Raw genomic sequence first — 15,165 nt, forward strand, 5'->3', positions numbered from 1 at the left:
ATCTTCTACACCCTCTGATGTCTCATAGCTTCTGTTGAAAGCTCACAGATCTTATAATATGCCGTGAAAGGCCTATGGGCTGTCATCCGAGACGTCGTAGCGGTAAAGCAATCCTATTACTCTGTCCATAACAAGTCAGGAGACAATACTAACCACTTCCACAAGGACAAACACTGGAACCATGTCCCCAAAACACTATTTATTTTTCTACGGACTCAAATACCTTCAAAAGTGACAAAAGGGACATTTAATACAGTGCGCCGTCCAAATTGCTCGATAACACCCGAGAAATAAACATCAAAGCTCTGTAGATCCCAACCAATGTCAATATCCCAGTACAAGCTCCGATTTCGTCGAGAAAACATTCTCCAACGCATCTCGAACCTCGAACTCCTCCATCACAGAACCAAACCTGCGTAAATGTCAGCAAACATACTCTAACAGCACCGTAACTAGCCGAAGGCAAGCGACCAAGAAGTACTCGAGAATCAACATACCCATAACACCTAACCTTCCCAGCCAACTCATCAGCCAGCTTTCTAAAATCTTCCATCCTCAACATATTAACACCCGGGTGCGTCACCACCATCCCCCACGCCATTACAGGTGTGATCTCCCCCTCAAGATTCAGTTTCTGGCTGAGGTCCATCAACGTTGCCAAGTCGGGCTTTGCCAAATCCCATGTACGCGGCTGCTCTCCAGTACGGCCATGATCGGTGACACCTTGATTGTGTGTCTTGGTTTCTCCACTGTAGTTGTGTCCAAACGGGACCTCAGGGGCCATCTGGGTAAACGACTCGGGTGGGCACGATGCCATGAGAGCATGTCCGCAGGGTTCGACTCCGCCCGATTCGACAGTTCGGTCAAGTAGCCATGGTAGGTGTTCCATGCAAGGTCTCTCGAGCCTATTTTCTTCTGCCGAGAAGGTGTGGCGGAGTGGTTAGCTTGACGTTCTTCTCCGCTACCATATCTTCACGCCGTCATCCTTGAGCCTCCGCCCTCCCACTGGTCGCAAAGCCATATGGCAAGGTAAGTGGGGGTAGCACAAGGAACAGAAAAGCGATGTAAACAGGCAAGCACACATGGATACAACATGAAAGGGATATCCTACGTTAACACAAAATCGATCCCAAGTTGCTCGTAATCGAGGTTCGGATTCGGATTCGGATTCGGTTTGTTCTCGAACCCTCCCATACCCCCATTGTTTGGTGACGGGCCGCTCTGGCGTCCCATTCCGCCGGTTGGGAGGGGCGACGCAGTGAAGTTGCTTGTATTGCTCGATATTGGCGCGTAGCTCCCGGTGATGCTGGCGGGACCGGACTCGTAGCCTAGACTTGGGTTGCTCAAAGAATCGTCCAACAAACTGGGACCACCCACAGCCACCCCTTGGCTTAGGAGCGCCTTGAGCTGGCAATTTTCCTCAGCCAGCTGGGCTTTATCCTGGGAGGCATGAGTGAATGCCTCTTTGAGCCGAAGGACTTCGTCTTCGAGGGCCTTGATATATCGTTCTTTGCGCTCTCGGTGTGTTCTATAATTTGACAGTGGTCAGAGACTGTGTTGCTAACCATGGATTCTAAGGTACACCTACCTTTGTGCTTGTCGGTTCAGCTCTTGTCTTCTGGTCAGCGCAGGCTTGCTGTCGGGCTTGGGTCCTCGACGCTTTGGAGGCTGCCCAGCCTTCGTTGTTGACTTCTTGTCGGTGATATTTTTCATAAATTCGAGGTTCAGTGAAGACAGCGGGCCTGTGTCCTGATCCGAGGGTCCCGCATCGAGATTGTAGTCGTCTGGCGACAACGATGAAGACATGTTGTTACTGTCGTAACTATTGGTGTGGAAGACTGGGAAATGCTATTCGTGGCCCTTCGGAACTGGTACTTTTTGGTGCGCCGGAAGCGCGCCGGGCAGTGGGAAGAATGACAATACACAGATATGCGATCTGGTCTAGACGAAGATGTGGGGGGGCCCGAGGCAAGCTCATGCGCCGACTTGAACGCCGTCGAGTTTAGGAGGACGGGGTCTATCTGGGAAAACAAGACAGGCAGGTATTTTGTGTTGGAAAAGCCTCGGGAAGTCATGCAGAGGAATCGACGCAACGGGAAATATGGTGGTAAACAATTCTGCGAACTTGTTTCCGTCGTCAACGACGGTGGGGGGCGCCTGGTGATGATTGCTGCGCCTACTTCATGCCGGGTCCATTTGGAATGGCGAGCTGGCGTGCCTGAGCTTGGCAGTCAATTTGGGGGTGCAGTTTATCTGCTTCTAAGTAATCATGAAACTGGTGCCGAGGGAACGATGTTAGAGGCCAAAAAAATCAACCTGATTAGCCTCGATCAAGGCCTTCAGAAAGAATACATGTCTTGCGACACAGACAAGCCCTTGGTAAGTCTCCTCCTAGTAGATGATGAGACGATTGGATGGTTTTGGACAAGAGGCCGAAGCTGACTTCCAACGGAGCTGCGGGGAGGTATCACTGTCCAGTCTCCAAGCTGAAGAGGACCTGAGTTTGGCGGGGTTGAGATCCCACTGTGGGCAAGGCTGGCGGATTCCTCGCTGAGGCAGGGATTCCCAGGCCAAATGAATTGTGGAGTTTGGTTGTTTCTGTAGGCGAGACCGAGCTCGAATCCATACAGTTTTGAAGAAGGCATCGTCTTTTTGTGTTCGAAAAGCAACATAATGTGAATCACAAGATTATTGTTCTGGAAGCCAGAGAGGCGACCCCCACGAAGCGCTAGAAAGCTTGGCGATGAGGGTTGCGTATCTCCTTGGCATTGCGTCTTATCGCCGGAAGCATGCACAAGGAGAACACCAGTGTTTCGAAAGGGAAGGCAGTACGGTGAGTTTGGTATTGATGTGTTGGTATATAATAGGTTTTCTACTCAAGGTTTGGAAGCAATTCTGCTGTAGAGAATGGAGCAGATGGCATGGGAGCCTTGAGCAGATCACACGAGGTCAATCGTGGAGTCGGACAGGGGTTATGTCTGGTGTGCGCTCCCGCAACGATCAAACACCAAGCTTGTCACCTAACCCACGGCCAAGATATCGCCGTCTCAAAGCTAACGACCGGCCAGGGTATTCCTGAGTCTCGACGGACGTCATCTCATTCTGATTGATGAAGCGGCGGCCTTGTAGACTCCAGCTAGAGTCATGACGGCTGCCTTTTGGTGCGCGTGCATGATGCGTCGTAAATAACCTAGTGGATCTACACTTCTTCATTGACGAACTTCATCATTTTACCTTGGATGCCCGGAAGGTCAACTACCTACCACTTGGGAGTTCCTGCCCTTGGAAAACACACGCAACTTAGCCGTGCCTTCCTGAGCTGTGCTCTTCCCGCCCATGGTCGAACACTTCACCATGATGAAAACAAAGGTGCTTCGAGCATCGCCAAACCCTCTCCCTTCACCCAGCCAGCTGGTCTCAAGCCTGGTGACAGCCATCTTACCTTTACAATAACCTCGCATCATTCATTGTTAGCATCCATACAGACAACAACCCAACACCATGACCTGCCTCACCAACCTCTTCCCCCATCCCCTCCGTGGCCTCCTCCTCGTCACCCCCTTCCTCCTCTCCACCGGCCTCGCCAACCTAACCCTGTTCCTGCTCCCCTTCGCCAAACTCCTCCTCCCCTCCTCTTTAATCCACACCCTCTGCTCCCTCATCGCCGGCACGCTAGTCTACCGCTTCATCCAGCACATCTTCACTGCGATCAACAGCGCCGAAATCACCTTTTCCGGCGACACCCCCTTGCCAAAAGAGTCCGCCATCGTCATATCAAACCACGTCGCCTGGTCAGACTTTTACCTTGTTCAAGCTGCTGCTGATAAAGCAAACATGGGAAGCCACACGAGATATTTTGCAAAGGCGGGGTTGAAGTGGGTTCCGTTCTTGGGTTAGGGATTATGGGGGATGGGCATGCCTACTGTTACGAGGGAGTGGACGAGGGATAAGAGGGAGTTAGAGAGGGTTTTCAGGGGGGTGAAGGAAGAAGGGTGGAAGACTTGTGAGGTTTCTTTGGGGGGAAAGTTGATGATGATGAGGGGCTAATGATATGTTTGTAGGGCTGGTATCCTTTTCGGAAGGGTCACGGTTTACACCGGAGAAATACCTCCAGTCACGGCTCTGGTGCAGGCAGAATAGCAAACCCCAACCAGAGTATCTGCTCTATCCGAGGACGAGGGGATTTATTGCTACGGTGCAGCATTTGAGGAAGGCGCCGCATGTCAAGGCGGTGTATGATTTGACGTTGGCGTATCAGTGTGGGGAGGAGTTTCAAAAGGCGCCGACGATGTGGGAGACGATTGCAGTCCCGAAATTGAGTCTGACTAGGGAGCAAGGGGGGGTGGGGTATCGATTTCATGTACATGTGAGGAGGTTCCCCATTGAGGAGTTGCCGGGGGATGCGGCCGGGCTGGCGAAGTGGTTGGAGCAGAGGTGGGTGGAGAAGGGGAGGTGGCTTGAGGCGAGGAGGTTGAGGTGGGCGAGCGTGGATGTGCTGAGGAAGACTGACGGGATTTTTGGGGGGATGGGGAGGGTGGTGGATGCGGACTCTCGAACGTGAGCGTGGGGAATTCTTGACTGTCCTGGATTATTGAAGGTGTTGGTTCACTTTTGATTGGTGTAGCCTACAAGCTGTATCATCACAACCATTGCTACCAGTTTGCAAGATGGACTGAGACCAGCTATGAGATGAGCATGTGAACGTGGTGAATGTGATGATGGGGTGACTTGGGGTTCAACGAAGGTATGCTGTGGTACGGTACGTTATTGATCAGGACGCCCCCAACTGCGAGCCCAACGTCCTTGAGCGGGGAAAACTGTCCGGTGAGCTATGCAATGGGAGATGTGATATGTCTTTTTGGATGGCATTAGGGCCCCTAGAGACCGTTGTGAACCAGAAACTCCCGGGAAACCTTTCCGTCTTGTGGTGGTCTGAAGCCTGACTACCGTGTGTCCATGGCTTTTCATTTGCCAGGACACAAAGCTGAAGCCATCGTCAAACAGGGAAGCCCAAAGTTTACAGCAATCTTGAGACATTTATAGCATCCTGATGTCCCACAGCAGCACCAAACAGCAAAGCTAACCAGATAGCTGATTCTGCTGTGAAAAAGGCCACCGGGACCACAGCTTTGCTTGGCCCAGTAGAGGTGGCTAATAAGCAAGAAGAGTCGTCCGAGCTTGGGGTGGGCATTCGAGGGATGGTGGCACTGCAGCTTCCAATAGCTGAAGTTGAGCAAACAGAAGTGGGGGATCACGAGGGGAGGCCGTCGATGGGGATCAGATGTCTTACTATTACCTACACAGGGTCTTCGCTTGTGGCTTGTCAGGTGTGTAACAGGTAGAGACAAGGGGAATCAAAGTTGTTTGAGTGTCTGACAAGCGTATGTGCAGCAACGCCTATCACCTTTTATCCCGCAATGATCGTCAGAGTGACGGTTAGTCGGGAAAGGGTCTGGAACCTTTGGGGTTGCGACAAAGCCCAGTCCGCTTAGGTTGTCCGCGGACCAACTATGGGGAAGAGCCCAGTGCAAGCGGGCGATCGAGATCAAGGTTGAGGGGGAAGAGGGGTAAACTACGGGGAATAGGAGTCAATTGCACCGTCACGTGGTGGTGATTATTAGTAGTTGTGGCAGTTCTGCACTTCATTTTGAGCGACATTGAAAGAGGGCTGGTGGCGCTAAGGGATGTGCAGTCCTTTTGAAAAATCGACTGTTCAGATGTCTGTCGTCATATCGTCGGAGACAGGGAGGCCAAAATAGTGGAAGAGATAGGAAGAAAGATGTCGGCTGAAGTCTCGAATCTCCAACGGCTTCCGGCAGAGCAAAGCCGTGACGACGGAACCGGGTGAGGTCACCCATCCAATGCTCATAGACAGCCGAGTCGTCCCCAAAGTTTGACAGAGCCGTCTGTGCTGTGCTTGGGTAGCGACAATCCAGATTGAAAAGGCATCGAGCGGATGAGACCGTGGTGGGATGGACGAGAGGGCCCTTCGTATGCCATGTGTTGGGTTGCATTGTGTATGCAGACTCGTTCCACCGAGACACACCATCAAGCCGCCTCAATAGTATGATGGCAACGCAGCTCAATAGCCTCAGGAGGGGGACGCTGCAACAAAACGACGATGACTCTTTGTTGCTTGCTGCGGGCACCGCTGGAAACTCCGCATCAGACTATCACCCAGCGTGCTTGCATTGCTGCAGGGAAATGCCACCCACAGGAGCGGTGACCGACCTCTCATCCCAACAATGCACTCAACTTTGCTGCTACATCAAGCATGCTGCATCAGCAGTGATAAGTTCTTGGCTCCAGATCGGGATGCTCTCCAACCCCTCCCTACTGGCCATTGTGCGTCCCAAGACATTCCACCCTGAACTTCTTCGATTGGCAACGCGGAGGGGTCCGTCTGTGGGCTAACTTCGAGTTCGACACAGCTTGAGGAACGCCTATGAAGTCATCTGTGGATGCTTTTGTCTGAGGATCGAGCGATGATCGAGGCGGTCTAGATGAATTTCTGGGGAAAAAGGAGGGGTCTTCGGGTAGCAGAGCCAATCTAGAGGAGCAAGTGACGGGAGCTTGTTCAATCGGCCGAGATATGGTTATTGCCAGCGGGAATGGTAAAGAAAGCAAGTCATGGGCTGGATAGACGTTGACTGGGTCTGATCTGGTGTCATTTGGTTGTCTCGTGCGACTAAAAGTCATGCAGGATAAAGAGAATCAGCCAACGAGTGGCTTGATGGAGGGGGTGACGGTTGTTGTGATGGTAGATCTGTTTCCTCAACCGAGTCGTTTCTTTTGATCGGCCCACAGCAATTCGGCAAACCCCAGGAGAGGGTAATCAAAAACTGAGCGATGACATGTTGAACGTTTCAAAGACACAAGAAAACGATTTCTCAGAACTCCGAGTCTGTCTGAAGTGCCCCAATTGCTGACCACACGTGTGCTCAGTGCTCAGATCATGACCAAACCCACATTCGGGTTTGGGGGACTTTACCCCGCCAAGTGCCAAACTGAGTGACCACTCCAATCCGACAGCCAGACCCTGGGCATTGGAAAGCATGACAGGAAAAAGGGGTCGAGACAACCTGAAAAAACAGCCGTGTTATGGCTATCTTGAGCTCCTCCTTCAGACCACGGCAACGGGCTGAATTGGCATTGTTGTTTTGTTTCTTGAGACTGAAGCTGCCAAATTGTAGCACTACCTTGGTTCGCGGAACACCCGCTAGCACATAATTGGTACTGATACTGCCAGGGAACATCCTGGAAGCAGCAGCTGACGCACTGCTGATTGGACAAGACCGGCTTCTTCCCCGCTTTCAACGGTACCCCACGCATACGCAGGAAGAGCAAGAGAGCCAGTCAGTCCAACTCGCTTCGTCAGGAACTGCTTCTTTCCTATCTCTTGGAAAGAAGATGGCAAGCAAAGCCGGGGACAAACATTCTGGATGGGGATAATCTGATAGAATTTCCTGAGCCACAGATTGAAGTGAGAAGCGAGTGGCACAGACAGACAGACAGACACCTGGTACCTAGACAGACCCAGACACAGACAGCACCGGTGCCGGACAGGTCGGTAAGGTTGCTTTTTTTCGCTGACCACGCGCACCCATCAACTCGCCAATCACCCACAGACAAACCTGCCAAGGGCCAAGGAAACAAAGGACCTCCCCACTTAAACTTTGGCTGGGACAACAAAACCCACCTGAGCCCGAGTCAACGACGACGACACCTCTGGACAACACAGCCAGCACAGCCAGGCCGTATCCTTGCCGAGAGACTCCTCCCGCAGCTGTTTCGTGTCTTGCTGCCCGCCTTGTCTGAGAATTGTCGCGTCGAACCGAATCACAGCCCCGCGATCGAGTCGTTTTCCCGACAGTCCCTTGGGCCTGTGCCCACAGCAAACCGTGACCGAGGGCGTGCGAGCGGCGCGCGTGCTGTACGTGCTCTAGCTGCTATCGATAACGAGGTCCCGCGGTCGTTCTGCTCCACAGTTGCCCGCCCTAGAGCCGCCATTGAGCCCAGCCTGTCTTCTCGGGCAAAGCGAGTGGTTCTTTGCTGTTGTCCATGCCCCCAGAGTGAGCACTTCCAAGCCAGCGCGAAATAACGACCACCTACTCCCAATCCACGGCGGCGATACCTTCACGTCAAGAACAGCATGTCTCAGGCTTGTGCTGGGTTCTAGCTTTTGGCATCTTGGGCCTCTACTGCCCTGCTCCGGCCCCACCTGCGAGCATTTGGCTGCTCTCCAGTTACCAGCCACACGACGAGAAACCTTTGACGACCAATTTCACCGTCTGCTTGACAGACAAACAACGTTCTTTGCCGGCCAGAAAAAAGAGACAGGTTGCAACCGAAAGTCCCTCGATGCTCAACCTCCCAACCGCCAGGGGATACCCTTGAGTCCATCCTCTCGCCTGTCGTATACATCTACATCCGCCACCAGCCCTTCAGATTAACTTGTCGAGGGATATCACCCAGTCTACAATTGTCAATGTTGTCGAATGAATAAGGAGCCGCCAGAATAGCCACTTTACTGCAATGGAAGAAGAGCCTACCCCACCCAACATGCTGGCCCCGCCGGCCTTGAACTCGCTCCGGGCCGGCGGCATGGAGAGATCGTTCAGCGAGAACATTCGTGAGGAGAGAGAGGAGCTCCGAGAGGCTGCCGAGCAGACTCTCAATGTCCTTCTGGATCTTAACCTCAATGGGACGATTCGATGGGTGAGCCCATCCTGGGTTGATGTGATTGGGACACCACCAGACTCCGTCATTGGAACACCAATTGCCGACCTTGTTGTCAGCCAAGACCCGACCATCTTCTCCAAGGTTGTGCAGGACATGAAAGACGATGACCGGCGCAGCCAGTTTATACGATTTGCTGTCAAGCTGGGGCCCATGGCAAAGCTTTACCCGGTCGAGATGATTGGAGAGCCTGCTGAGGAAATGCCCCTCCCTACTGTTGAGCTAGAGGCCCAGGGTATCATGGTGTATAGTGGTGCGTCAGAGGGAGAAAGCCATGTGAGTTGCATCAGATGAATGCCATTTCTCGACCCAGGCGCTAATGCTTTCTCTTCAGAGCATGTGGATGATCAGACCCTGGGTAGCCCCACGAGAGATCAAGATTGATTTACCACCGGTTATCGTTGATTCTCTCGGGTCCGGCGCTGAAGTGTTGGCGAGTTACCTGACCCAACTCGCAGAATCCGGACTTGACGATCCAGCCCTCCATCCCCCGCCCCTTCCGGTTCTTTGCCGAATTTGCGAACGTCAGATTTCCCCGTGGTGGTTTGAGAAGCACACAGACCTCTGCTTGCAGGAACATCGAGCTGAGATGGATGTTCAGATGGCGCAAGAAAATCTGACCGAGCACAGGAGCGCGATTGTCAAGGTTCTCGACGCGTTAGGAGACACTCGACGAAGTCGCTCCTTGGTAGGGGAGCCATCGCCGCCATTGGCTGCTGAATACAAAGGGTTGCTTATTAGGGCGCCTACCTCGGCTACTTCTTCCCCGGGCACATCATCGCCAATCCTTGGCGCAGGTCGGTCGCGAGAACGATCGTCTGGCTTTGGACATGCGCGAGCGCGGTCCTTCGCCGTGCGCCGGCCGCAGGTCCGGATTGTTGAGCTCTTACTGGATCTTTGCGATACAGCCATTGAAATCAGCACGCCGGCCATCAAGGAGTCGCCCCAGCCAGACGGTGAAATTCGCACGCAGTCCCCTCAGTCGGAAGGACATATCACGCAGGTTTTACAGTGGGAGACCCCAGGAACCAACACACTGGAACAGGAGCAGGGGCTTGCCCTGCTTTGCAGTGATACAGAAAAAGTAGCTCGGGACAAGGTGGAGGCCGTATTCCGTCACCGACGAATCTTGGAGTATGCCGAGCGAATTCGCGTCGAGTTTGCCATTATCGTTCAAAACTGTATCGATAAAGCCTTGCGTAGTGCGGCTAGGATTGCCTCTGGACATATGCTCAGTGACACGACCGAGGATGAAGACGAAGCTGCCGTCATTGCGCCGTCTCGGGGGGAGGAGGATATCTTTGTGGGAAGTTTTGATGAGCACCCTTCTGGTTTGGCTTTGGCATTAGAAAATGCAGATATTGATGAAGATCCTGAAAGACGGCGTTCGTCTGCTGTCCACTCTACGAGATCAAGCAGTCCCCGAGAGTGCCCAACCCCGCGATCTCACCGAGGTGCCACAGCCAACTTTTCGGGTGCGAATCAGTCTCGACGAGAATCAATGATTTTTGAGAGCGATGCGGGTGCGGACAGCGATGGAAGCTTGCGATCAGCATCCGTGGCGTCAAGGCCGCCGCCGCGGACAGACTCGCCCATGTCCGAGTTCAGTGATCTCCGCCGGCAGGCAAGTTCGCGACAACATCATCGCAGAAGCCTGATTCTCCCCGGAGCCGTGTCTCCGCGGCGGCAGGAATCGCCATCACGTATGGGTCCGCCGTCGTCCCCCCTTCGGATTCACAAGCCCCGTAACTTTCCCTTCTCCTCGGACGCTCTTGTGTCTCCTGAGGCGTCCCCGTTGCTCACACATAGCGAGTTCACTTCGCCGAGCGTCCCCCATCATGTTCACCACAGAAGACAATCCTCGGCTGCTGTCTCGGCATCCACCGGGGACTTGCCCCTGAGCATCAAACCGCCTGTATCGCCACGTCTAGCGCCTCAAGCCAAGGCCGTGCCTCCATCGATCAGAGACTTCGAGATCATCAAGCCCATCAGCAAAGGCGCGTTTGGTAGCGTCTATTTGTCCAAAAAGAAGTCGACAGGCGAGTACTTTGCCATCAAAGTACTCAAGAAAGCTGACATGGTCGCCAAGAATCAGGTCACCAACGTTAAAGCGGAACGGGCCATCATGATGTGGCAAGGTGAAAGCGACTTTGTTGCCAAGCTATACTGGACCTTTTCGAGCAAAGACTACCTGTACCTCGTAATGGAGTACCTCAACGGAGGGGATTGTGCGGCACTCATCAAGATTTTGGGCGGTCTATCTGAGGAATGGGCAAAGAAATATCTGGGCGAGGTTGTTCTCGGTGTTGAGCACTTGCACAGCCGCGGAATCGTTCACCGAGATCTCAAGCCTGATAACCTGCTGATTGATCAGAAGGGCCACTTGAAGTTGACCGACTTCGGTCTTTCACGGATGGGTTTGATTGGAAGGCAGAAGCGGGCACTGAACAGCGGCACTGATGCTGCCCCTGACTTGCTCAAGCAAGGACCGTTCGCTCGGTCGACATCCATCGCATCATCCAGGTCGACTTCCATGGACCTTCACGGCCGCAGCCACTCGCCTGGCTCCACGCCGCAAATGACTCCTAGCGATTGCGCCGTGAGCCTAGGACCACCCTCCTACTTCAACCTTGGCACATTGTCGCAGGAACCACGTCGTGTGTCCACTCAGCGCAGCGACAGTGGCGGTAGTGAAGCACTGTCGCAGATGATTGGCAATCTATCTTTGGCTGATCCTCAAGTGAGCTACTCATCATCGGCCATTCTTTCCCCTGCCGAGGGGAGTGAAGTTGAGCCTGGCGCATCCCCAGACTTTGCCTCCCTTTCCCACGTCACTTCACACAACGGTCTCGAGTCCCACAGGGGCACTCCTCCGCAGCCATCAATGGCGCCGCCAAATTGGGCTCTATTTGACCCCGAAGATACCACCCGCCGCTTCGTTGGCACTCCGGATTATCTTGCTCCGGAAACAATCAAAGGCGAACCTCAAGACGAAACCAGTGATTGGTGGTCCGTTGGATGCATCTTGTACGAGTTCCTCTACGGCATCCCGCCGTTCCACGCCGGTGAGGCCGAGCAGGTATTTGAGAACATTCTTGCCCGGAGAATGACGTTTCCTGAGATGGACCCAAAGATATCACCCGAGGCCAAAGATATCATCAACAAGCTGCTTTGTATGGATCCCAGCCAACGCCTGGGTGCTAACAAGGACGATAAGTTCCAGAGTGGAGGCGAGGAAATCCGTAATCATCCTTGGTTCAATGGTGTGAACTGGGACACGTTGCTTCAGGATGAGGCCGAGTTTGTGCCCCAGCCGGAAGACCCTGAGGATACCGAGTACTTTGACTCCCGTGGCGCCACGCTCCAGTCTTTTGTGGAAGAGATGGAGGATCAGAGCTCGCCCCCTCCCGGTGGCCCCCTTTCCGACAATTTTGACCGACCGCACGATGCCCTGTCTCGGGTTAGATCCCAGGTCAACTCCATGAAGCGTGGTTTGATGCCTCTGCACATTCCTCCGCACGTTAGAGACCACAAGAGTAGCCGGAGGCTCAGTGAACCTGTGGCCGCTGATGACTTTGGGAATTTCACTTTCAAGAACCTGCCTGTTCTCGAGAAGGCGAACAAGGATGTGATCCAGAAACTGCGCGCAGAAGCTCTCGCGGGCTCAAACAAACCCATCAGTCCCGGCGGAGCGAGCAACAACAGCATTACTTCTCCCGGAACAGGCCTTGAGGGTAGTCCCATCATTGCCAATCCGGTTCAACGGACGCTATCCAATGCCAAAGCTACTCAACGGCCCCAGTCGCCCTCTGGTCTGAGCCACGCCAACTCGTCTCCCAGTCGTGCTTCCCAGCCTTCGTCGCCCCTATTGGTCTCTTTTGTGGCAGGCCAAGGCGAGAACAGACGCAAGGCCTCTGCGAACTCGAATACATCGCAGCCCTCAACAACGACAAGTTCACTGCAGCCGGGAAATTTCTTCGATCTACCCCGCGTTCCGCCTAGTCTGCAGAAAGCGGCCACTAGTGTTGCTGCTTCCCCGTCCCCGGTGAAAAGTCGTGGGGGAGGGTTGCCTCCGCTGCCGCTCTCGTCACCGTCAAAGCCAATGCCGAATCACCTGATGTCTACTCCCAGGCACAGCGGAAGCTCCGTCGGCGGACGTTCCCGTTCGTTGACGGTGGGCTCGCAAGAAGGTAGCCCGGTGGCAGCAGATCTCTTCTTGGCGGCTGCTCATAAGAATCGTCGCAGCCAAGTATTTGACATGTCACCATCATCCTCGGACAACGAGGGCGACAAGGCCAATGCGCTGCTCAGAGTTCAACGACGACGTCAAAGCTCGAGACGCATGTCATATATCGCGGCAAATGAGGGCATTCCTATTTTCCGTGCTCTCGACGTTTTGATATGCGATGATCATCCCATCTCCCGCATGGTGATGGAAAAACTCCTGGAGAAGCTGCGGTGCCGTACCGTTGCCGTATCAACAGGTCCTGAGGCCATTCGATACGCCATGAGCGACATCAAGTTCGACATCATTTTCCTGGAGTTTAGGTTGCCGCAGATTTCAGGTTGGGACGTTGCCCGTATGATACGCGAGACCAAGCATGCAAACACCCATACTCCCATTGTTGCGATCACAGCCTACTTGAAGGATCTGAACGGGCCTTATCTCTTTGACTCGCTCATTGAGAAACCGATCAGTTCATCAAAGTTAACCGAGGTTCTTTGTTCGCTTTGTCAGTGGAAAGCGCCCATGCCCGGCCAGCTGGTCAACACAACTCAAACATCGTTGCCGCTGCCGCATCCTGTTCCTTCGGGTCTTCGACAACAGGAAACCTTTCGACTTGAGGACAGCCCCACCTCTAATTCGTCTGGATATGCCAATCGTTCGAGCAGCAGCTTCCGGGAGGACTCAATCGCATCTAGTCTATATGGAGACTCGGAGTCCGTCATGACAGACGACATTCCGGTTCTGATCAGCAGGAAAGCCACTGGTGACTGGGAAGAGGGCGGCGGACTTGGCATCTCAGGTGCCGAGGAGATATTGTCGGGCCAAGGCGAGCCGATGAGGTCTCCCACGCTCCCTCATCTGGTGACTCAGCAATCAGCACCAGGCCAGATGGAACACTCGCCGCTCCAAAAGAAAGGACCGATGCCTCAGCGTTCCTTTGAGAAGTTAAAGGCGAGGCGCGAGTCGCTCGAAAAACGGAGGTTCGAGGGCAATGTTGATTCGGCCGATGACGAAGACGACGAGCTGGATGCGGGGGGGACTGGCCGTACCCCAGCCTCTCCATCTGCTAAACACTCACGCGCTAAGCAACAGCTGCCCTCGTCCAAGCTTGGCATCGAGATGATGAGGGCAAACAGCCACGACAGCATGCTAGAGCCTCAGACACAAGTAGCCACGCCGAATCATGAAGGTCAGCTCGAATTCCCCGAGAGTATCGCGCCGGAGATTGCCCCAACTCCTATCACGCCGCTTTCCAAGGTGGTGGAGGATCTCAACGAGGGAGTAGAGACGCCACCGGCTGCTGAGGGAGAAAGCGTCGACAAGGCAGATATCGACGTAGATGAGACTCCCCGTCCCAATTCGACCTTGGCATTCATGGCGTCCATTGACGAAGACCCGACTCCTCGCCCCCCTGCGCGGGTAACCGATAGAGACAACGTCTTGCCTTTTTCTGGGATCTAGATTGCCGCTACAAGCCCCAACCACAAACACACACATACACATAACACATACACGAACCCAAGGTTTCCTTTCATTGTCTTGTCAACATATCATCGCTCAATATTTCATTTTGAGTCAGCGCGGCGTTTTACTGGCGGGAAGGAAGCTTGATGGAAGCTGAAGACTGCATCACGAACCAACTCTTTGCTTTTGCTCTTTCATTTGTTATTTTTTTTTTTGGCATAGTGTGTACGAGTTGATTAGTCGAGCATCAAGAAGTGAAGTTGGGATGAGGAAGATGGTAGTCTTGTTTCAGATATGTGATTTTTTTTTATTTTATTTTTTTGCAAGCTGAGTTAGGTACATGTGTTGCCCGAGAAGGAAGGAGGGATTGAACGTTGTATTGCACAGCAGATACATTTTGGAGTGTGATATTTTGGCGATGAAGATGGTTCGTTTGAACAAATTGATTTGAGATGAGTTGAGCTTTTGCGGGTTTTGTTGTGTGTTTCTTGAATGTTGTATGTCGCATACCCCCCGTTTTTTGAGCGTGCTTTGCAGAGTGATTTGTGGGATGATAGTAAGCACGCTTTTGCAGAGGATGTAACCTTTTATTGGATTAGGTCACAGGGCTTGGGGGGTGAGAGTGATAATATAAGATACTAGATTGCAAAGCGGCTGTTCTCATGATGGTGATATATCTGTGCACTGAGATGGCCCGTCCACGAGAAGCTGGCGAGTTAGTGTAGGGTTAAGAC

At 53.2% G+C, this 15,165-nt stretch overlaps 3 protein-coding genes across 3 annotated transcripts; 2 read left to right on the plus strand and 1 right to left on the minus strand.

Annotated features, from left to right (window-relative positions):
• Positions 1–324: 324 nt before the first annotated feature.
• On the minus strand, positions 325–6,950 carry QC762_117900 (uncharacterized protein; the record flags this gene model as incomplete). Its single annotated transcript, XM_062886226.1, has 4 exons — positions 1,589–6,950; positions 1,112–1,528; positions 498–905; positions 325–412 (listed from the first exon to the last, which is right to left on the minus strand). The coding sequence occupies exons 1-4, from the start codon at positions 1,804–1,806 to the stop codon at positions 325–327; spliced, it is 1,131 nt and encodes a 376-aa protein (XP_062749284.1). The 5' UTR covers positions 1,807–6,950.
• On the plus strand, positions 3,502–5,022 carry QC762_117905 (uncharacterized protein; the record flags this gene model as incomplete). Its single annotated transcript, XM_062886227.1, is given in 3 exon segments — positions 3,502–3,879; positions 3,898–4,003; positions 4,062–5,022. The coding sequence occupies 3 exon segments, from the start codon at positions 3,502–3,504 to the stop codon at positions 4,559–4,561; spliced, it is 984 nt and encodes a 327-aa protein (XP_062749285.1). The 3' UTR covers positions 4,562–5,022.
• On the plus strand, positions 6,120–15,125 carry RIM15 (rim15, signal transduction response regulator). The gene is made up of 2 exons (XM_062886228.1): positions 6,120–9,015; positions 9,074–15,125. The coding sequence occupies exons 1-2, from the start codon at positions 8,536–8,538 to the stop codon at positions 14,426–14,428; spliced, it is 5,835 nt and encodes a 1,944-aa protein (XP_062749286.1). The 5' UTR covers positions 6,120–8,535; the 3' UTR covers positions 14,429–15,125.
• The last annotated feature ends 40 nt before the right edge of the window (positions 15,126–15,165 follow it).

The sequence above is a fragment of the Podospora pseudocomata genome (assembly GCF_035222375.1).
Source record: "Podospora pseudocomata strain CBS 415.72m chromosome 1 map unlocalized CBS415.72m_1, whole genome shotgun sequence".
Taxonomy (NCBI): Eukaryota; Fungi; Ascomycota; class Sordariomycetes; order Sordariales; family Podosporaceae; genus Podospora; species Podospora pseudocomata.